The sequence below is a fragment of the Furipterus horrens genome, unplaced genomic scaffold, assembly GCF_987537825.1.
Source record: "Furipterus horrens unplaced genomic scaffold, mFurHor1.1.pri manual_scaffold_1, whole genome shotgun sequence".
Classification (NCBI taxonomy): domain Eukaryota; kingdom Metazoa; phylum Chordata; class Mammalia; order Chiroptera; family Furipteridae; genus Furipterus; species Furipterus horrens.
The window spans coordinates 54,658,852-54,682,848 of NW_028327171.1; the positions used below are offsets into that span (position 1 = coordinate 54,658,852).

Genomic DNA, 23,997 nt, shown 5'->3' on the forward strand with positions numbered 1-23,997 from the left:
AAATCTGCCTTATTATGTCTCATGGGGGCCCAGGAGTCCATGGTATGGATAGTTTATTCATTAGTCCTCTACTGCCTGGTCTTTAAGTTGTTTCCAAATTTATAAATATTGTGGCAATGAATGTCCTTGTACATGTATAGGTTTGTAAACATCTATGAAAAACTTTTGGACAGATTTCTAGATTAAAAGTTCTGGGTCAAATGATGTATCCTGTCCTTCTTTAAACATTAAGTGACAGTTTTGTATTTTTAAAAACATAAACCCATTTCTAGTGTGCTTAATAAAGTTAGGTAATAGCAACATTTCCTCCTCCCTCACCTTCTTTTCCTCCTGTTTTAGCGATCTCGCAGATGCTTTAGTGATCTTCCAGCTCTATGAAATGATCCGCGTGCCAGTCAACTGGAGCCATGTCAACAAACCTCCTTATCCAGCTCTTGGAGGGAACATGAAGAAGGTGAATGAAATAATGTTATTATAGTCCTGATATAAAACAGAAGATTTAGAGTTTTTCAAAACTTAGTAAAGTGTGATCTGCTACCACAGTTCTGTTTTAAACCAAGTGTGTTGAACTGAATAGCCTTTTTACAAGTGTGCTTTAATAAGTGTTTGGAAAGATGAAGGCAGTTTCCCCAGTCAGAGACAATTTATACACTCGTTTCTATCTTTAGCAAATCGTAGTACTTAATGTTCTTTGAGATGCATCATAAGTACATTACTATTTTATAATTGCCAGAACTTGCCAAATCTGTACTGGTTATTTGTTAACATTTTTCAACATATATTTATTGATCACTTGTACAGGGCAATGCAAGATATAAAATAGTACAAGGCATGGAGTTGGTCCTCAGGAAGCCCTAAGGATGTTGGGGAGGTGTGTGTACAACTATGATATGGCAGTGTACACAAAAGTGAATATTATGATTTCTAAGGAAGAAAAGACTACAGGCTACATGTATCATAACAAACAAACAAAAAAAATTTTTTTTAAGTCTTAAAAGCAAATGAGCCTGATGCATAAGACAGAAAGGAAAACCAAAACCAAAACCAAAGCTGAATAATGAAATAGCAATTCAATAGAACAAACGTGAACTTCAACCAAGTACATCACAGATTCCCCCACTTGAGGAAGGGGAATACTGGAGATGAGCAGTTCTCTTTACTATTCTCCCATCAACTTATAGTTCATTATATGAAGTCACTGCCCTGCTCAAAAGCATTCGATGGCTTCCCACTGCTTACAGTTAAAAATCCAAACTATTTAATATGACATTCAAAGCTCTTAATATCTGGCTGCAATTCAAACTCTTAGTGTTCACATCCACTTCTCACTTATCAGAAGATTCCCAGAAATACTTACTAATTCCCCATCTCTATCTCTCTTCCTGATCCTCAGCCCCTGCTCCCCCAATAGAAAGTAGATAAAAAAAACAGTGTTACATATGTATGATGGAGTATTACTCAGCCATAAAAAAGAATGAAATCTTACTATTTGCAACAGAATGGATGGACCTAGAGGTTATTATGCTCAGTGAAGTAAGTCAGACAGAGAAAGACAAATACCATACGATTTCACTTATATGTGGATTCTAAAAAATAAACAAAATTGGAACAGACTCATAGTCACAGAGACTGGAGTGGTGATTGCCAGCGGGAAGGGGGTGTTGGAGGACTGGATAAAAAAGGTGAAGGGATTAAGAAGTAAAAATTGGTAGTTACAGAAGAGTCCTGGGATGTAAAGTACAGCATAGGTATATAGTCAATAATACTGAGATAACTATGTATGGTGCCAGGTGGGTATGGAAATATTAGGAGAACACTTTGTAAAGTATATGACTGTCTAAAAATTTAATTAATTACTTAAACTTGATATCGGACAGTTGGGCAGAGGTTGGCAAATTTTTTTATTAAGTCAGCTGCTGCTATGTAGTAATTAAACTGATGTTTTTAAGAGGCATATATAAGTCACATGATTAAAAATTATTATTAAATATGCTGTGAACCTGAAACTTTTAAAATAATACTGAATGTAAACTGTCATTGAAAAATAAAAAGTAAATGTTATTAAAGCTGCAAAAAAAGAATTAAGTATGAAAAATATAATCGAAGGTCATGTTTAACATTTACAACTCAAATTGAGAAGGACTGTGCATTTTTTATGATTAAAATCAACATGTATAGACAAATATTAAAAGGGGAGCAATTATCTACTCTTAGAATGATAAAGAAATTACAAAGAATAATGTTATACCAGATTACATATAAATTTTAAACTTATGTATACAAAAATAAATACCATAAGCAAAATTGAAAAGCAAACAAAAACAATAAACTTGGAAATACATTAGCAATAAATGTGGCAAATAGTTAATATCTTTAACATATAAATAGTTCATACAAATCAAAATGTAATTGCTATTACTAAAATTATAGTAGCAAAATGGGGCAGTGGACAATATGAGTGAATAATTTACAAAAAAAGTAACAATGAATAATACATATGAAAATAAAGAAATGCAATTTAAAATAAACAATTGCATTGCACTGCATTCACTGTTAGAGGAAATGTTCATTTCTATAACCTTTCTAGATTCAGTTTGGTAATATAGTACATATCAATAATCTTCAAAAATTCCTTTGATTTAATAATTTTACTTATTACCTGATGAAATAATGAGAAAGACAGGAAGTTGTGTGCCAAAATACTCATCATAGCAATATTTGCTGAGCAAAAAAAAAATTTAGGTGTTTCATAATGGTTAATAAATAAGATCTACCCATAAAATGAAGTAAAATGTACTTAAAAATAGTGTTTTGAGTATTTTACTAAAAGGGACATGGAAATGAGCAGGGTAAAAAATGGCATATGTACATAAAAATATCTAATTTGTTTAAAATACACACAGAGAGAAATGCATCCAAAAAGGACTTCTGTGCTTCAGATCTCTAGAATGAATATGTATTTATAGACTTTATACTTTTAAAAAACTTAAAAAAAGACAAAAAGGAAATATATCATAATATTAAAATTAGTTACTAGTATGATTTTAAGAGACTTAGATTCATATTTTTCAATATTTCCAGTGGTTGGACATGCCTGCATTTTAAATGCCTACAATTCTAATCATGGAAATAGAATTCAGAAAATTTTGTTAACTAATTTCATGTAAAGTTTTAAAATAAAATTTTCAGATGCAAATTGTAACAGGAAAACAAAAAACACATTCATTATACCTGGAATTTTTTATGTTAACTATAAGATGTCACAAATGAATCATACATAGAGTGCTTCCTTTTAACAAATACTCGCTGTTTATACAGTGAAGCAAAAGGCTTGAAATAAATTCAAGATGTTTAAAAAATAAGCAGTACTTTCATGACCCAGTATCACAAGGACTTTTTTGTGGACTTTGTATATTCATCACCAGTTATCACTTTGCTTCATGTTCATGAGGCTGCCCCACTTAAATAGTCTTTCTTCATTATTACTACAGTAATAATTATTACTACAGTACAGTTCTCTTGGAACCCTGTACTCCATTATATGATTTTTCTCATTTTCCATATGCTCTAATCTTTATTTTTGTTTGAAATATTAGAAGTGCTTTGTAATCATTTCTTCCATTTTGCTGTGAGACTGCGCCCTCTTTTTATTGTTGTGTTCATTCTTATCTTTTACAGGTTCCTGACAATTTTAGGAATTTCCAAGGCCCAGTTCTTGCCCACTGCTCTGAACTTTGTACATTTACATTCTCAGGGAGTAGATTCATTTTTAGAGTGTTAAGTACTGTCATAAACAGGGCTTACCTCTAAGAACCTAATTTCTTTTTAAAGTATATTTTATGGATTATTTTGTTACAGTAGTTCCAATTTTTTCCCCTTTGTTCCGCTCTGCTCAGTACCCCTTTCCCTCCAGCAATCCCATCCCCTTTATTTTATATCCATGGGCTGTGCATATAAGTTCTTTGGCTTCACCCTTTCCTATATTATTCTTAACTTCCCCCTGTCTCTTTTGCACCAAACAATTATGCTTCTTAATCCCTGCACCATATCCCCATTTCTTCCCCTCCTCTCTTCCAGCTGATAACCCTCCAAAAGATCCCCATACCTATGATGCTGTTTCTATTCTGGTTTGCTTAGTTGGATTTTGTTTTTACTTTTTAGATTCAGTTGTTGATAGTTGTGAGTTTGTCGTCATTTTAGTGTTCATAGTTTTGATCTTTTTCTTAAGTAAGTCCCTTTGACACTTCATATAATAATAGCTTGGTGATGATGAGCTCCTTTAGCTTTACCTTGTCTGGGAAGTATTTACTCTGCCCATCCATTCTAAATGATAACCTTGCTGGATAGAGTAATCTTGGTTATAGCTCCTTGCTTTTCATCACCTTGAATATTTCTTGCCAGTCCCTTCTTGCCTGCAAAATTTCGTTTGAGAAATCAGCTGATAGTCTTATAGGCACCCCTTTGTCAGAAACTCTCTACTTTTCTCTTGCTGCTTTTAAGATTCTCTCTTTATCTTTCACCTTTGGCATTTTAATTATGATGTGTCTTGGTGTGGTCCTTTTTGGATCTAGCTTGTTTGGGACTCTCGGTGCTTCCTGTACCTGTATGTCTATTTCCTTCGCCATATTTGGAGAGTTTTCCTTCATTATTTTCTCACAAAAATTTTCAATCCCTTGCTCTTCCTCTTCTCCTTCTAACACCCCTATGGTTTGGATGTCATCACGTTTTAAGTTGTCCCAGAGGCTCCTACGCCTCTCCTCATTTTTTTCAATTCTTGTTTCTTCATTCTATACTGACTGACTGTTTTCTTCTTCCTTATGTTCCAAATCATTAATTTGAACCCCAGTTTCAGTCCCTGCACCATTGGTTTTGTGTGGATTTTCCTTTGTTTCATTTAGCATAGCCTTCACTTCTTCCCTTATGCGCCAGCCGTACTTAAACATATATGTCAAGCCTGTGAGCATCTTTATCATCAGTGTTTTGAATTCTTCATCTGTTAGGTTGGCTATCTCCTTGTTACTTAGTTCTCCCACTGGAACTTTGATCTGTTCCCTCTTTTGGGCCATACTTCTTTGTCTCCTCATCTTGACAGTCTTCTGTGTTTGATTGCCTCTGTGTCTTAGGTAGAGCTGTTGCTCCTGTTATGTTGTAAGGGGTGGAGCCTTAGGTATTCATCAGTAGAAGGCGACCCATTTCACCATGTTGTGGCGCTGTTTGTGGGGGAGAGGCCTGAGAGGGAACAATGCCGCTTGTTCAGCACTCACCTCTTTTCCAGGCACTTCTCCCACTTTGTATGGGACTGGCGCCTCTCTAGCTGTTGCCCTGGCTGTTGCTCCCAGAGTGGGTGGGTCTGTGGATATTCTAGGACTGTGGGGCCCTTTAAACAAGTGGACTCTGCTGAGAGACTGGCAGTTTCTTCCTCCGCCCCAACCCCCACTGGTCTGCACAGTCAAAAGCAATGAGGCTTTATTTTCTCCAGCACTGGGACCATGAGCTGCGAGATCTTGTCTGGTGCTGGGAGCACTCCCCAGGTGTCCCTCCCTAGTTTTTTAAAACGTGTGACTGCGCTTTCTGCCAGCCTGCCACTGCTGCCACCAGTGCTGCTGCCATCACACTGCGTCCTCTCCACCCTGGCTTCGTCCCTCCTACCTGTCTGGATGAGTATTTCTTCTTTATATTTTTGTTTGTTGGACTTCCATGCAATTCAGTTTTCTGGAACTTCTGGTTGTCTCTAGTTTTGAGGTAGTTGTAGTCCTTCTTAGTTGTGGAGGGAGACGCAGTGTATCTGTCTAGGTCTCCATCTTGGCTGGAAGTCTCAAAACCTAATTTCTTATTTTTTCTTTAGTGTATGCCTTTTCATATCTTAAGTGTTTTGCCAAATTTGGAATCAAATGTTGGAGTGTTGTCTCATACACCAAAAGATTGAGAGTTTGATTCCCGGTCAGGGTAAATACGTAGGTTGCAAGCTTGATCCCTGGTGGAGGCATGGGGGAGGCAACTGATCCATGTTACTTTCTCACATGGACATCCCTTTGCCCCCTTCTTTTCTCTCTAAAATCCATAAACCTATCATTAGGTAAGGATTAAAAAAATGTTGCCAAAATATAGAACACATCTTTCCCTTATGCAGCATTCATTTCCATTTTTCCTTCAGTGCTTGTCATACCTGGTATATTAGGCCTCTAGGCTTGTAACTCTTAGCTTCTTTCTGACCATTATCTCCCTCAGAAATTTTGCTCAAACTATAAAACAAATGGCCTTTCATTGAAACATGTTTTATATTTAAGTGATTATTATGATTTGCTAGAAAATATTCCTAATGAAATTGGTGTCAGTGGAAAATACACTGGTTTTTATCTCTCTGGTTCACACTGTTACATAATCAGAGCTCTGATGCTGTTTTCCATAAATTAGGAATCTGTTCCATTTTTTTCAAATCTGCATTTCTATAGCATATGCTTCTAGTAGGCAGACTAACTTGATAATGTAATGACTACTAGGAAAAATAAAGAATATTGGAATATTATTTATTGTATTTTAAGAAAGTGAATACATATAAAGGATTTTATTTAAGAGAACCAAGCAGATACTACAACAGGCTCAAAAGATCTTTTTGCATTTTTATTTGTAACACATTAACCTTTGGGAATTTGAATTCTCTTTTTTAAAGAACAATACCCATTTATTTGTGCAACCTCTGTTATTGTATGGCCCCCTTCTCACCTTTTCTGGAAATATATTTCTGTTCTTAGAAAAATGTGTCTGTGTATCCTAGATACAATTGTTTTGCAATGAGGCCTCAACTAACTTGGGAAAGAAAATCAGGAAAAACCAATTATACTATTTTTCTTAACTATTTTATTCTAAAAAGTATTTATTAAGCACTTTTACTACTGGTGGTATATTACAAGATTACAAGAGTTTACAATTTCAGTGGAGATACAAGAGTCAAATACATAGAATTTATATGTATATATATGTAGATTATATATATTTTATATATGTATAAATAATTAGTGTTTGTTCATTAGATTCTTACTATATATAGACAGAATACTGTGCTGGGTGCTGGGCCAGGGTAGGGAGAGTATCATATAGATTTGTACATATTATAATTTTTGCCCTTTAAAAGGAGCTTTGCTCTGTTTGGAAAAAGAAAGTATGTAAAATGCTAAAGATGAGTATATGATGGTGCATAAGCATTACAAAATAAGCATTATTGGGAGTTCAAACAAAGGATAGATTATTATTAGCTGGTACAGTTAAGATTAAGCCTTTGTTGAAAAAAATGGGCTAACAGTGTAATTTCAGAGGATGAGTAAGATCTAGATAAAGAATATTAGAGATGAAGTTAAACTGTTAATGAAACAATTTCTTCTATATTCCTTAATTTTAAGTTTAGACAAAACTATAGTTATTTCCTTTATTAATAGAGTTCAGGGAACCTAGGTTTTATGTCATAGATTTGCCAACAATAAGCTTCATAATCTCGGACAGTCAAGACTTTTAAGGTAAGAAAGGATCTTAAAACTTTCTAGCCAATTGTTTATCTAGGTTAACCCTGCAGTGCTTTGGATACCTTCAACTATAAAATTGGAATAATTATTTTCTTAATTCCACTGGGTTATTTTGAAGTGAAATTCTCTAATATAAATTTAAGGTGTCACCACAGTTATCTTACATATGACTGAACTAACCTCGCAGATTCAAGAGATATATCATTTAAAATTTGTTTTTGTACCAACACTTCTACTTATTTATAGATTGAAAACTGTAACTATGCAGTGGACCTTGGGAAGAACCAGGCCAACTTCTCCCTGGTTGGCATTGCTGGGCAGGACCTCAATGAAGGGAACGCGACACTTACTCTGGCATTGGTGTGGCAGCTAATGAGAAGGTAAGGGCTGATACGTTTATAGCAACACAGCGAGTTTCCTCCAACAAATCACTTGAACTAAAATTTTAGTTCATTTTGAAGAATAACAAACAGAAGAAATATACTATGAAAATATTAATTGTGATAATATATTCTGTGTAAATAATTCTTTATTTTAAAAGTGGATACATCTCCAGGAACAATCACTGTTCTTAATGTCTCTTAAAAACTGCTTTGTGAGGAGTTGTTTTAATTTTTTTTTTTAAAATACAATATGGTAGTTTTTGTTTCTGATTACTGAGCTCTGTAACTTTGGAATGTAACTAAGTGCAAATACCAGACTAAAATTAGAAATATTTATTAGAACTGAAATATTTCTTAAATATTTATCTAAATATTGATACAAATGATGTGGGAGAAAATTTCACTCCTTTCAGTCTCATATATACATCTTTTCTATTACAGGTACACATTGAATGTATTATCAGATCTTGGAGAAGGTGAAAAAGTAAATGATGAAATTATAATTAAATGGGTCAATCAGACTCTTAAAAATGCAAACAAAAATACTTCTATTTCCAGCTTCAAGGTAATCAAAAGCTATTTAAAAAAATTTTTTTTAGTAGGGAATTAAGTCTAGGAAGAAATTTTTATTGGGAGTTACATTGGTTTAGGTTCAGAATTACATTAATATTATATCTCAGGAACATAGTTTGTGAGCTTAGGCATACTAATTATTTGGTATGTGTAAATCAAATGCATACAGTTTCAATTCTTAGATTTTTGATTGATTGTCTTATTGAGGATAAATGCAGCTTAATATCATCAGACTCTGATAATTTAATCTTTAAGAAAAATAGACAAGAGCCAAAAAATTCAATTGTCTGATGAAAAAACAGCTAAAACCTATTGTTTCTATAGGACCTATAATGTTTTGTGCTCCCTAGCAGCAATCTCAGAATTGTATTGACATCATTTCCAAGGCATAACAGAGCCAGCCAAATGGATTCAAGTGGGAATTGAGGAAACTGGTAGGAAAAAAAATCTTGTCATGTGGCTTCATAATGGCACTTAACACTCACTTCCAAGCATTTGTGGATGATTCATAAAGCATTTGAAATGTAATTTGCCCATACACACCCACTAATTTTCATGCATCTTCATTGTTTTGCTTTTGCATGCAAGCTGATGTTAGCTACAACTAAGCATGTCTGCTTGTACACATTCATTCAGTGAGCCTTGTGTTTGTGATTTTATTGTAAGTGAAAAATCAGCAATTTGTATTTTTCATTGAAATAACAGTGCAAACAAATGACTCCCTAAGTTCTCCTAAGAGTTGTCTACACATCTTTATTCTCTTCTTTGCCTTTGCCTATATATTTAACAACATTGTAGAGCAGAAGAAATGTCAGAAATTGATAAATTCTATCTTCTCATCTTTACCAAAATCTGAGCCCCAAGTGGTTTAACAGGATTGCTGGATGCTGGCAGAGATGTTGCCTGAGTTTTAGTTCAAATATGTTTTTTCTTTAACACCTTGGAAGGAACTAATAGCATTAACTTTTTAATGTTGCTTATTTAAAAAATGTGTATATCAGTCCATGATTTGTCTATATATTTTAGACATAAAACACAACTTAAAAATGTAAAACAGGAAAGGGGATATATAAAATTCTCTAATTGACAGTTACTCATTAAAGTTGTTTTACTGTAATTATATGCATTTGTATATTGATTTATGAAAAATATTAAGCATGTGTATAATTAAATACATTAAGAAAATATTTAGTAACAAATTAATACATATTTATTGAGCTCTTACTATTAGTCACATTTCTAGTCAAAGAAGAAGATATAGAATACAAGAAATTAATTTGGCCTTCAGAGTGTTCATCATTTATTTGAAAGACAATTATTTATAACTGAGAAGATAATGATATTACAGTGTAAATGATAAATTCCAAAGAATTAATTCAACTAATATTATGGATAAATCTAACTGATTGTTTCCAAGTGAATGGCCAGTGAAGAGTGATGGAGAAAGCTGGATTTGATTTGAGCACCACAGAGAGGAGGGATTTGGATTTGAAGAGAACAGGAGGGGTGTAACAAGCTAGAAGGGGTCCATCTTAAATAAAGGCAAGTCCAAGAAGGTTAGAAGAAATAGAGGATGATTCCTAAGTAATATAGTGCAAGATATAGCCTGGGCTAATATTATGGAGGAATCTGGCCTTAATAAAAGATATTGGTAAGGGCAGTAACGTAGGAAGAGTGACTATTTTAGGAACACTGTTCTGAATTTGGTGAACAGTATGGGGAGGAAGAAGAATCCAATGGAGACAATGCATAGAAGCTGAGGCTGAACTCAAGGTGTAAAGGATCTGGAGTTAGCGATGGTCACTGAGAATGTTAAGAATGAAGAGTTATTTGCTGTTGTAAAAGAAGTGGGATTTGGCTGCTCGATTTAGAGAAGCACAGGAGAGAGAGGAATGAAAACACTTGATTTGGGATCTGGGAAAATGGAAAACATGATAACAAAAATGGGTTTTCATGAGGTGCAGCTCCCTTCTGGAATGAAGATGGATTCAGTTTCAAGCTTTTTGAATTTGAGGTCATTTTCAGGAAGTGAGGAGTTGGATGAAAGGAGATATAAAACTTGGAACACAGACTTGGTGATCAGTTGAATGAAAGAGATAGTTGAAAAATGGGAATACACAAACCCTTTAAGAGAGAGAACTCACCGAGAAAGGTAGACTTGAGAGTATAGTTTTACTTAAAACTGAGGTGGCAGAAACATACTGCAGCGCACTTGGCATTTAGTATGTGCTTGATAATAAAATCTTTAGAGAGTATAAATAGTTAAGAAATATGGCAGTGGCAGTGAATGCTGAAAAGTAGTTGGGATGGGGAGATTTTTTCCACCTGTAGGAAGGCATTATATTTGAAAGCTATAAATGGTACTAGTAAGAACCTATTAATCATAATTAAGGCAGTGTTATACCCTAGAAATTTTAGAAAAGAACAATTTATCCTTCTTAGTGGCAAAGTAATTTTCCTCACCAAGAATATAAGGAGGGGGGGTATATCAGTCAATAATAATCATGATTGCCATTTATTGAGTCTTATGTGTCACTATGCTAAGCACTTTACATATTATTGTTTATTTTTTCCCTTCAACTCTATAAGCAAAAAAGATGAGCATTAGAAAAATTAGATAACTTGTCTACCATCATATAGCTGAGAAGCAGAATAGCTAGATTTCACACCCAGATATGTCTAACTGCAAGATGAAAACCAAGCTTTGGAGTTATGGCCCTGGGTCTAACTTTGGCTCAGCCACTTACAAGGTGTGTGGCATACTGCTCATTCATTCCATAAATACAAGGGTGAGCAAAAGTAGGTATACATTTGCACTGTGACATTCTTCTGAGTTAATAAAGCTATTGTAATAATTATAACCTGCATGTCTTTATCTATACAAACAACTGTAAACCTATTTTGCCATCCCCTGTATTCAAAGCTTACCCTGTGCGAGGTGCTTTGCCAGTCACAGTAGCTACATAAGGTCCTCAAAGAGCTCACTTTCAGGGAAGGAGGCAAATAAGAAAACTGGAATTGTATGGAGGGTCAGTAATACTATAGAAACCAACCACGTGAAGTAGGAAGCACACAAGAAGGGCATGTGTTATATAGGAACCTTAGCAGTTTATACTAGCAGCTGATCTACATATCTTGATGAATAAAGCTGAATTTATTTGTTGCTTACCATTTAGTATCTGTGTGACCTGGGAAAATTCCTGATTTTTCTATGCCTCAGTTTTCCTTATTTAAAATGGAGACATTAATAGTACCTATCTTGTGAGTTTGTTGTCAAACCAAGTAAGTTAACTAATATAAAGTGCTCAATAGTACATGGCACATATCAATTGCTCAATAAGTGGGGCCTCTTAAGCTATTAGTACTGCCAATATATAAAGGGCATCACACATGGAAAGCTTCCTGTTGAACTTTTTAGGGAACTCTGGCAGCTACATCATTTTCCCCCCATTTTTACTTTCAGCAATGACAGGAAGAACAATTGAATGGAATGTTCTAATAGGAATGTGTATCAAATTAAGAAAAAGAGATGGTATAATTCATTATCTTGAAAATCAGGCCAGACTCTAGTCTAGTTTTCTTTAAGATTCTACAAACTCATTTTGTTTAAGTAGTTTCTTTATGAGTAAGTTAAGGAATATGGAAGAAAAATGATGAAAATATATTTGTATACTAAACTAAGGGTTTTACTGTAACCCCTAATCCCTTTGCAAAAGTAAAATGTTTTTCACTGATAATATACAAGTCAGAGGAGTTGGAAGATAGGCCTGTTTTCTTGGAAATAGGGAGATAAGGGATCCGATATAATCTTTAAAATGTAAATTTTCATTCAACTCAATAAAAGTTTTTCCTAAAATGAATATTTGTTTCGTATATCTAAGTGAAGAACTATTTATTTTTTAAATATCTTTATTTGTTGTTGTTCTATTACAATTGTCCCAATTTTTCCTTAAATGAAGAAATATTTAAAATAACTCAAAGGGTATATAAGCTTTCACCTATAAAGTGAATAAAATCTGAGGATCTAATGTATAAAACGGTGACCATTGTTAACACTATATTGTATAATTGAAATTTGCTAAGAGAGTAGAACTTATATGTTTTCATTTGATATAAAATAAATATATAAATATATGAAGTGATAGATGTGATCATTAACTAGATGGGAGGAATCCTTTTACAATATGTAACATCAAGACCTACACTTTAAACATCCTACAACTTTAGTTGTCAGTTTTACCTCAGTAAAGCTAAAAAACAAAACAAAACAAATGAACAATTTTCCCCAAACTTAAAAAAAAAACCTCACAAATGTCAATAAGTAATCAAAATGTAACATAATTAAGTCACTTGTCTGTTTTTTGAATCAGCACAGAAATATTATGAAAAGGAAGCACATAGAAATTATAAATTTATTATAGAATTACATTGATGTTTTTAATTTTAGAAAACATAATAGTGTATATCTAGAAAGCTTATTAAAAATGTGGATTCCTAGTCCATCTGCAGACTCATTAATTTGAGTGTAGGGATAAATTTGTGCTTTTAACAAGCACCTCCAATGATTTTCATGTAGGTGGTCTGCAGACTATACTTTGAGAAAACAGCTGTGAGAATTTTTCAGAAATAAAGATGCCAAAGAAGCAGATCCCAATTACCAGCATGAGACAGACTGAAGGACCCTAATTATTTTTACCCCTTTACTTCTATGCCCCTCAAATGTTTCATATAATGAACATTCCTAAAAATGAAGAATATGTATTTTAATATAATTAAAATTAATAAAGCAGTGGCTTGTATATCATGGCCCCAAGAGAGCAGTCTTGTTACTCTATTTCACAGGCTTCCTGTTGTTCTATCAAACATTTATTAATAACAACATTTGGCTAGGAACTGTACTGGATGCTTTCACTTATATTATCCTAATATTCTTAGGAATCCTATGACATTTCCACTGTAGTAATTAGGAAAGAATACTTTTGGCTCAAGTAACAGAAACCCAATTTAAAGTGGTTTAAACCAAAAGAAAAGATACAGAACAATATCAGAAATCCAAAGGTGTAGGATAGTCTTCAGGGTTGGTTGAGCTAGTAATTGAAGTATGTCATTCAGGGCTCAGGTTTCTGTCCATCTCTGCTCTGCCATGTAAACTGCCAACTTCACCCTAAAGCTGGTTCTCCTCTTGGTTACAGGGTAACTCCTGGTTATAGAGGTTTTATCCTATCATTCACATCCAGGGAGAGGGATTGCTGGCTTTCCATAACTTCCTAAGTAGGAAGGGCCTTGCATTAAATTAAATTAGGCCCAAATTAAATCAATGTGTCTTAGACTCTATTTGGTTTAGACCAGTGTTTTTCAAGCATTTTTTTTTTCATTATTGTTCACCCAAGAAGTCTTTTTAGACATTATCTTCCTAAACACTCCTCCCCCACGAAATTTTAATAACATAGATGTTACTGTATGTCTGCTGTATACATAAAAGAGTAATTTGATCACCCTATCCTCAGAATGCATGGCCTAGACTAATTCAGGACCCCTGGAGCTGTGGAGGGGGTCAGCTTTCCTTGGAGTACATATCCATGTTTGGGAAGTATGGATACAGAGCAAAAATGTGAATTTTGTTAGGCTGGAGAAAGTATTTAGTAAGGAGCAGATTTTGGATAGGCAGCCAGCAGGGCCACTATTCTAGCTGAGAGACAGAACAAAGAATTTGTTCAAGTACTGGTAAGTGGTAAAATCACTTCAGACCAGGATTTCTGACTTCAACTGCAATGCTCCATCCACTAGAATTTAGTTGTCCATTTTTAGTTTTCCTTGCAGGTAACTTTAAAAATGGAAAAACCTTGGAGTGGGGCAGTTATGGGTTCAAATAGTGATTCTGTACTTCCTGGGTATGTGAACAAATCACTTGAGTTCTGTGAGCTTTATGTTCTTCATCTTTAAAACAGAGATTATAATTTCTTTAATACCAGGATGTTAGAGTGATTATATAAGCTGAAAATGTAAAACTACAAGAATAATGCTTTTGTATATGTTAGTTCCCTTCCATTATCATTTTTCTTTCTGAAAAATATTAAGTGAACATTTAGGAAACCATGCTCTAAAAAAATGTATTATTACTATAATTGCAAAACTATTCATTTAAATTTTATCTTCTACTCTCTTTCAAAAATTGTTTATTTTTTAATAGAATGAATACTGTAGTTAGCATACTTTAGGGATTGTCACATCCACATACCTTAGGTAGGGTGACAACTCTCTACACTGTAAGCTCTGGAAAGATGGAAAGATGGAAGGAAAAGTATATTTTATTTATTTTTAAATAAATATGCTTATTGATTTTAGAGAGGAGGGGTGAGGGAGAGAGAAACATTGATTGGTTAACTACCTACCGTACATGCCCAACCAGGGATCAAACCTGCAACCTAAATATATGCCCTGACCAGGAATCAAACCCACAACTCTTTGGTGTATGGGATGTCCCTCCAAACAACTGAACCACCCTGCCAGGACAGAAGTGTATTTTAAATAGATTGTGTGATTTGTGCTGGTTGCAGAAAATCTGAATGTTAAGTATCAAGAAAATTTATAAATTGCTCTCAGTTATGTGGTTAGGACCTTCCAGTCTAATATGAATGTTCACATATTCTTTGTTTTTTAGGACAGATCTATTAGCACTAGTTTACCTGTCCTAGATTTAATAGATGCCATTGCACCAAATGCAGTTCGTCAAGAAATGGTAAAGAGAGAAGACCTTTCTGGAGAGGACAAGCTGAACAATGCTAAGTAAGCTTTTATGGTTTATATTAGAACATAGTGGCTTTTTAATTTCTTAAAGCCTTACAGGTAGGGTTACTATGTTCTTAAAATTCACATTTTCAAGTACAACTTGTATAGGGAATATGATTTAAAGAGTCATAAACTTAACCTTTTTGTAAAGTTAAATCTTATCAAAATATTTCTTTTGTTAACATATATTAAGTAAAAACACAGTTGGTACCAAATACTAAGATATCTTTCTTGTCTTTTCAAGATATGCCATTTCAGTGGCTCGAAAGATTGGTGCCCGGATATATGCCTTACCTGATGACCTCGTAGAAGTGAAACCAAAGATGGTTATGACAGTGTTTGCATGCTTAATGGGAAAAGGACTGAACAGAATAAAATAAACATTTAATATGATTTTCTGCCACATTTAAATATATTGAATGCCTCACAGTTTACAGAATTCAGAAATGTAGTGGGTATGAAACCAGAGATTATTTGTATGCTCAAACAGTTGTAAAACTCATTAATGAATTCAATATCCTGTTCGTACTAGTTAGAGTTTGTCGACCTTTTTGGATAACAATTAATTTACTAGTAGATACTGATAGTAGAATATGTTCATTATCAAGCTGACATTTCATGATTAAATTAATTTCATTTCCTGAAAGTCTCATTAAAACAAGACTAATTTCTTTTTCATGGTTCAAAAAAAGACCAATACAAAATTTTTTTTTTGCAAGTCCTACTGTGAAATGTGTTTTGATTTGTGTGTATGTGTTAATTTTAATCATAAATGTATTCAAAGTCATAATCCAGTTTAATCCCTTTGTTTTTTTCCTCTATGTGCAGTGGACTAAAACTTTAGCTTTTCTGTAAATTTCTGTATTGTCTAAAACTTTTAAGTGACAATTATTGTTCTATTAATTTTAAAATATTTACTTATCAGAACTAACTCTTAAATAAACTCCACGTTCATTCTCTTATGTCAGAGCCAGAGCTTTTTACTTAAAACTTAATTTTAACTGCATTGATACTTTACATATGCTAGTTTGGTAATAACAAGCAGGATATATATGCTAATAGGATGTTATTAGAGAAATTGTGTGTGTGTGTGTGTGTGTGTGTGTTGCACCTGAATTACCTGGGTTTTCATATAGGGCATGTATAATTGGTAAGTCAGCCAAGTGTCTATTGTGCCCTCCCTCCGTGTGTACTTTTCAGTTTGTAGCTATTTGGTACATGTAAATTTCTTTTAGAAATACTCATTTTTGATGTGCATATAGTTATTTTTTGACTGTATTCCAAATATTTATAGCCAAACATTGGCTAGATGATTTCAAAACATGTTGACACTATAATGTTAGCTTCATATCACAGATGCTAATTTTGATTTATACTGAAGCCCTAAATAATTTAGAACATACCCACTGAATTTCTTTAGCAAAAAGCTACATTTAAAATAGAATTTTTTCACATATTTTTCCCACAACCTCCTATTCTACAAGATGGCAATGTTTGGTTAATGCTTGTGTGACCTGAGACTTATTTTTGTCTGAATTTTTAGCAGTAGAGAGATTCTTTGCTAACAATTGAATTCAGAAATCTACCTTCTTGATCTTCCACTGTTAGTGCCAGTGAAACTGCTGTGCAACAAAAATGCTGTCACTTTATGTCAGTGTGAATGAGATGTCTTACTCCCCTTTTTACCATTGATTAAAATGTATACGTTGTTAAGACTGAGACTTCTCATGTGTTTAGAATAGAATTTTTAACTGAAATTATCCAGAGGTGGAACTATGAAATATATTCTTCTACAAGAGAGATTTCCTTTCCTTTTATATTTTGATGATTGTTTTCTTATATGACAATTAAGATATGTTCCTGCTCTTTTGTGAGATTATTTAAATCATGTTTTTCCTTTTCGTTTTTTCACCAATATATTTATTACCTGATTTACATGAAATTTAGCACTTTAGTGTGTTCTTTTTCTCACCAAGTATATTTAATAAAAATTCTGTGTATGTACATATATGTTTGGTATTTATTTCATTTAAAGAATATACAACCATGAAAATTAATCTATCATAAGGTAATTTTCCAGAAAGGAGAAACTAAAGTAATTAGTAAAACAAAACTCCTAATTACTAGTTAGTAAAACAAATTGCTAATTATTAAAGCAAAAAAAAATTATGTTTTTTTAAAGATTTTATTTATTCATTTTTACAGAGAGAGGAAGGAAGGGAGAAAGAGAGAGAGAAAAACATCAGTGTGTGAGAGATATATCCACCGGTTGCCTCTCGCATTCCTCCAGCTGGAAACCTGTCCTGCAACCCAGGCATGTGCTCTGACTAGGAATTGAACCAGCAAGGAATTTAAGTTTGAAGGCTGGCACTCAATCCACTGAGTCACACCATCCAGGGCTAAAACAAAAAGATTGTATTAGATTATTTGGGGGGAGTTGCCTCCCATATGCATCCCAGCTAGGGATAGAACCTGCAACCCTTCGTTACAGGGTACGATGCTCCAACCAGCTGAGCTAACTGGCCAGGGCAGTTCTCTGGCCTTTAACATGAAGAATTTTAGTAAAGACTAGCTGCATATTACTACACATTTATTTTGTGCTGAAGTAATTCTGTTGAATCAACCAATTAAATAACATAAATTTGTCTATTATGATCTAGGTATGACATTAGACACTGGAGGTTCAGCAGAGAAAAAGAGAAGACCGAGTTTTTTGACCTCATGAATCTTCTATCCTAGTGAAGAGACACAGATAATAAACAAATGGGAATTTTAGTGATAAACGCAGTAGGAGAAACAAAATGGTAATGTGATAGAGACTGACTTGCGAACTGGGATGAAGATTATTTTCATTTGGGTGGTCAGAGAAGGTTTCTTTAAGGATGTGATATTCAGACAATATGAATGATGAGGAGCTAGGTGGCAAGTGTTCAGCAGAGGGCACAAGGGCAAAAGTTCTGAAACAGAAAGAGTCTTGTAGGCATTTTAGGAAAAGAAACAGGAAAATATGGCCTAGAAATAGTGAGGGAGAAGTAGAGCATTTGGAGATGTAGGTAAGAGTCTGTTCTACTTAAGGACTAGATCTGAATCTGGATTGTCTCTCCAACTGGAGTTGGAGAAGGTTCTTTTGTGTACTTGTGGTTTGGTAGGTTGCTCTAAGTAATGTGCTACTTCTGAATCTTGCATTCCATCGTTCATTATAATTCCATCATTGGTCTCCATATTACAGGTGCAAAACAAACAGATCATACAGGGGATATTTAAAATACTCCCACTTTGTGCTAGGTAAAGAAGGCGCCAGAGAGGCAAGAGAGAATCGTCTGCATTTGAGTTGATTCCAAGACTTCTGATGAACAGGATGCAGTAGCAACACAGGCTTACTTTGAAGGAAGAAAATCCCTCTAATACTTTGGAATGCCTCATAAGCCTATTCGCTAAAGTAGGTTGAAATTCCCCTGAATCTAAGAAATTAACCCCAAACCTAATGAAGTTCTATGGGAATCATCTAAACCCAGAAGCTTGCATAGACTGAAAAGTGGTATGTATAGTTCTGAGCTGTCTGAATTTTTACCCTCAAACACTGGAACTTTTGGATGAGTCATGGTTTAGATTGGTTCTGCTACTGAGTAGAAGTTTTACTGTCTAAGCTCACACACAGAAACCCAAATATGGAGCACTGGGATCACTGGCCACAAATTTACAATGAGTAACTTTGACATTCCAACAAATATACAAATTTGGAACTGAACTCAACATTATAGAATGGAGGAGGTTTATGATCTATTACAGATAAAAAGAACTAAAATGATTCAATAATTACTATTTTGAAGTAAACACATGAAAATGTTTGGAAAGGTGGACATTCTTGTCTGTTAAAGCCTCGTAGAGAAGATCTAAAGAGGACTCTGAATGATGAGAAAGATATATTTAGGAAATTTGGGAGTTGTTGGCAGGGACAGGATGGAATAAAACAATCCAAACAGAACAAGATGTATTTCCCTCAAATACAAGATACGTGGAAGTAAATTAATGTGTTGCTTAAAAAAACCTAAAGCCTTGATGGCACAATTTAGATTTTTGTATGGCTGGCTGTGGAAAGCAATAATAATTATTCAAGCCATATAATTTCTAGGACCCCTCCCCCATCTCCACCCCCGGTTTTAAAGGTGAAGGAATCTGCTTTAAATTAAAGCTTGAGTAAGAAAATAAATTATTCAAGGAAGTAGCACTTCTGTGCTTCAGTGAGCTTTTGCCTGAATAGCACCCATCTTTTAAAATCAGATTTATAAAGGTGAAGATGAAACCACTGAAGAAGGGCTGTGACGCAGAGTCGATCCTAAAAAAGTCAGTACTCCTGAACTACATGCGAATAAATGTATGGCATCAGGAATGCTAGCCGGTCCTCTGTCACAAACGAGTCTTTAAAAGAGGAGTCCAGAAATGCAGGTGGCTAGTCTGGCCTCCGGGCGAGGCAGAGGACACAGGTACAGGAAATGAACTGGCAATTCCACAAGGGGGTTCAGTTGAGCGTATGTTGTCAGCAGCTCGACGAACCAACCTGCTGCGTATTTACTTCTGTGCTGCAGGGGACACCGGGAAGGTGACCTCCAGCCCCAACCCTGGGCACGGAGGGGAGCCGAGGCTGGGTACCCTCTCCACAGGGGGAGCGATCAGGCGCCAGGCAGCTCTCTAGGATGGGGGTGGGGCGCCCTGAGGCCACGCCCATCGACAGGCCCGCCCTCCACCAGCCCGGCCTGCTGCAGGCACCGCCCTCGTGCCAACGCTGACGCGGAGGGGAAGATGACGTGAGGAGAATCTCGAGCATCTCTCTTGGGGACGCAGTTCGACTGGGGTTCTCACAGCTCTGGACCCAGACGTTCGTAGAGTCGCTTCTCGGAGCTTGTCACCCACTGCTCACCCGTCCTCTGCCTAGAGCGGGCCGCCACCGCGCGGCCCCAGTGGCTCCTGGCACGGCCCCGCGCTCGGCCACCGCCCTGGCGCCCGCCACTCTGTCGTCCCCGGACCGGCGCGGACCAGCTCGGCCGGGGCGCAGGCGGCTGGGGAGAGGGCGCTGGCCCCGAGGCCGTGCAAACGCGGCCACCAACCTGGGGTTGTCCGTGGAGGGCGAGTGTTGGCTCCCGGGGGACATGACGCCCTTCCGGGCCAACGGGCCGCGCGCGGAGGCAGCCCTGGGAACGACCCATCCCTTTTCCAGCCCTGGGGTGGCGCTGGGGTCAGGGGGTGCTACACCCCCGTCTCCTGGCCTGCCCCCAGCATGGGACGCGATGATGGCGGGCCTGTATCCGAGCACGGATCCCTCGGGCGCCTCCTCCTCCTCCCTGCTGTCTTCCCCATCCTTCTCTTCGTCGCCCAACGAGGTGATGGCGCTAAAGGATGTGCGGGAGGTGAAGGAGGAGAACACTCTGAATGAGAAGCTGTTCTTGCTGGCGTGCGACAAGGGTGAGACCTCAGCCCCTTCCTCTGCTCCGGGCGCCCCTGCCCTCCACACCCTTATACTCTTCGAAGTCTCAACTTGGCGCCCTCCCTCTTCCCCGCACGCCAGCGTCTGTCCTGCCTCCCCCGCGCGCGCACGCGGGCGGCCGTTCTGGGGGTGCTCCGGGACACCCCGCGTGCCTCCTCTGCTCTCCGAGGCCCGGAGCAGCCAGGGCGCTGGCGCTGGCCCGCACCTCCCTTGGGGCCGTCCTGTGTTTGGGTGGTGGTGTGCAGTCGTGGGCCCTACCTCTGCTACTGACCACCTGAGTGAACTGGGCTCCCTTTGGGGGCTTCCCTTCTTTCTTTTTGGAAGCCCCAGGGACTTGTCTAGTAAGAAAATTCCATGACCTTGCTTAAGGTGCCTCATATGTATGGGCCCTCACCTGGTTTTGCTCTTTCCTTTTCATTAAAATCTTGCTTGTATTACAGTATTTAAGTTGAGCCACCCAGTGCCTTCGTGTTCAGTGACTGTTGAAGGGAATTAGGTATATCAATATCTTAGGGGAAGACAAAGACTGGACTGAAGAAATAGTCCCAGACTTTCTCCAAATTTACAGAGCAACTTTGTTCGTGCTTTTTATTGGAGAGGAAGGTTACAGGGCAAAAATGTGGAATATGTTTTTCTTAAAAACAAAACAAAACTAGAGGTCCATCACTTTTATGGCCATATAAAGTCTTTTCACTTAAGCACGCCTCTTTTTGTTGCATATAATAAGGGGGATGGGAAACTGGTTGTCCTAAGACTATTTCTATTTCCTGTGTGTAAAAAGGTGCTGTATAATTTCTTCTTCTAAATCTATTCAGCTTGCCTTTATTGACCTTAAAAATAGAAGTTATTTTACTAGCAAAAATGGATTTATTTGGGAACAGCAAAGAATTGCAAGTTGGGACAAGCAAGCTACAGCAGAAGCCATCGGCAAGTCCAACAAGGAAAGGAGAGGAAAGTTATTCTATGGAGAAGGAAGTTGGGAAGGGTAGTTTTGAACAAAAGTTAATTGGAGAAAATCGAGAGTTAAGAGTGACGATGGTTTTTCATTAGCTGAGTTGCTGGGATGGTGGATTTCTTGTAGGAGAGATGATGTACGACTTTTATGTTGGAGTCTACCATTGATTATTCTTTCCTGTTGAGGTTCATCTGCTGGGGTCTGTAATTGATAATAAACCCTTCCTGTAATTTGACCTCCCCTGTTACTGCATGTGAGCACCCCCTGCTGGCCTCCTGACACCATTTCAAATGAGGTTTCCCTTTATTAATGTTCACCCCTTACAATGGCCATGCTCTCTTAGGAACACTCTGTTTCGGATCATGCAGACTTACAGAACATAAACCCAAAGGGCAGCTTACATTGTGAGATGATTAGCTACAGAGGATTTTTTGTTTGTAGGCGTGAGTGCTTTTTTTAATAAGTGGCAGTTTCTCTAACTTCTCTTACTGCTTTTGTAGTAGGGTTTTATTTACACAACTTTTTGCGAACACATTGACATATAAAGTGCACCTATGTCAGCCACTTTTATATTCTTATGTAATAGTATTAAATTACATAATGAAAGTATTTGTTAAAGTCCACCATGGACACAACCTTGAGTAGTCTTGGAAGTGTGAAGGAGCATAGACTATATATTTATAACCTTACAGAAATAATTGTCTGTGGGTTATGTAAAATTGTTTAGTATTACTGGAGCGGATTGTATTAATTCTTTTCCCTAAAAAAATTCCCTGAGAGGGGAAGAGAAAGAATGTGTTGTACTAGAAGGAGTAAATCACTGCTGCATCTCCCCCAGCTTACTGAGGTGTGATTGTTTTAAAGCAAACAAAGTATGCAAGAAAGGGAATTTAATATCCCTCTCAATCTGAGGAATATGGTTTAAGTACTTGTGTGATGTGTATATTTAAGATTATTGCATGATATATCTCAAAAAAAAGTTTTAATATGTGACACTTTTGTAGCCTATCCAGTAGTGCCAGTTGAAATCGCTTGGCATCCTCTGTCAGTTTCCCATTTTATAACATCATTAAGATACTTAGAGAGATTTGGCTTTTGTAGTTATACATGCTCTCCCCCCCATCCCCAGAGTAAATAGGGTCTTTTTGGATATGGTAAAATGTGCTGTTGGGAAAAATGGCTTATTTGTTACACTTACGGTGTACTTTTACATGGAAAAAATAATTATGAGTTATAGCAGTATTTTTTAAACCTTTTTGTATTCACATTGTTAAATCTTTTTTAGTGTTACCCAAATCAAATCTAAAAGTGAAAATTTCCTTAAGTAGCTATAGTTCCCACTATTACATTGGAGTTTTCGTAAAAATCAAATGGTAACTCTTTACTAAAACAGCTATATGGAGTAGAGTTCATATACTTTTCATAGGTGATTTCATTTAATCTTCACAATTCCGTGAGCTGTATCAGTTGTTATTCCCATTGAACAAATGAGGAAAATGAGGCTTCGCAGAATTTTAAAATTACTTAGTCCAAAGTTACATTCATTAGGAAGTAGTAGAACTTGGGTCTATCTTGAGCCTGTCCTTTTTTTTTAAGGTTTATTTTATTCTAATTTGAGAGATAGGGGAAGGAAGAGAGAGAGAAGATCACTGATCAACTGCCTCCTGCAAGCACCCCAGCCGGGTATCAAGCCTGCAACCTGGGCATGTGTCCAGTGACCCTTTGGTTGTGGACAGATGCTCCAACTAACTGAACCATGCTAGCCGGGGCTTGAGCGTGCACTTAAAAAAAAAAAAAAAGAAAGAAAGAAAGAAAGAAAGATTTTATTTATTTATTTTTAGAGTGAGGAGAAGGGAAGGAGAAAGTGAGGGAGAGAAACAGCTATGCCAGCGAGAAACATAGGTTGGTTCCCTTCAGTTATGTGTCCCTACCGGGAATTGAACCTTCAACTTAGGCATGTGCCCTGACTGGGAATTGGGAATCAAACTAGTGACCTTTCGCTTTGTGGACTGAAGCCCAACCAACTTAGCCACATCAGTCAGAGCAAGCCTGTACTTTTAACCATTATGTTATATTGATCTAATTTTAGATGAATGAATGAAAATCATTTATGTTAGAAAAGATATGTTTACATTTGGGCTTAGTAGTTGAAGATTAAACTTGCTATCTATGAATGTTTTATAAAGCTTGATTTCTGTGGCTTAAGTTTATCCAATAAAAGCAAAAAGCTTTAATAGCACCAGAGCAAATCTACTGTAAGACATCTATGTTTCTCATCCTTTTCATTTTGCAATCTTA

The 23,997-nt window shown here is 36.4% G+C and overlaps 2 protein-coding genes across 3 annotated transcripts in view; both read left to right on the forward strand.

Moving 5' to 3' along the window:
• The window catches only part of PLS1 (plastin 1), a 103,032-nt gene extending 85,762 nt beyond the window's left edge, over positions 1-17,270 (forward strand). For both annotated transcript variants that reach the window (XM_090275570.1, XM_090275574.1), the window contains exons 12-16: positions 340-454; positions 7,764-7,897; positions 8,342-8,465; positions 15,135-15,259; positions 15,507-17,270. In XM_090275570.1, the coding sequence (XP_090131696.1) occupies positions 340-454; positions 7,764-7,897; positions 8,342-8,465; positions 15,135-15,259; positions 15,507-15,642 (634 nt within the window). In that variant the 3' untranslated portion in view covers positions 15,643-17,270. The remainder of the gene's footprint in view (positions 1-339; positions 455-7,763; positions 7,898-8,341; positions 8,466-15,134; positions 15,260-15,506) is intronic.
• A 3,005-nt stretch (positions 17,271-20,275) lies between these two features.
• The window catches only part of TRPC1 (transient receptor potential cation channel subfamily C member 1), a 72,845-nt gene continuing 69,123 nt past the window's right edge, over positions 20,276-23,997 (forward strand). Inside the window, exon 1 of the mRNA XM_090283651.1 lies at positions 20,276-20,722. Within this exon, the coding sequence (XP_090139777.1) occupies positions 20,410-20,722 (313 nt within the window). The 5' untranslated portion in view covers positions 20,276-20,409. The remainder of the gene's footprint in view (positions 20,723-23,997) is intronic.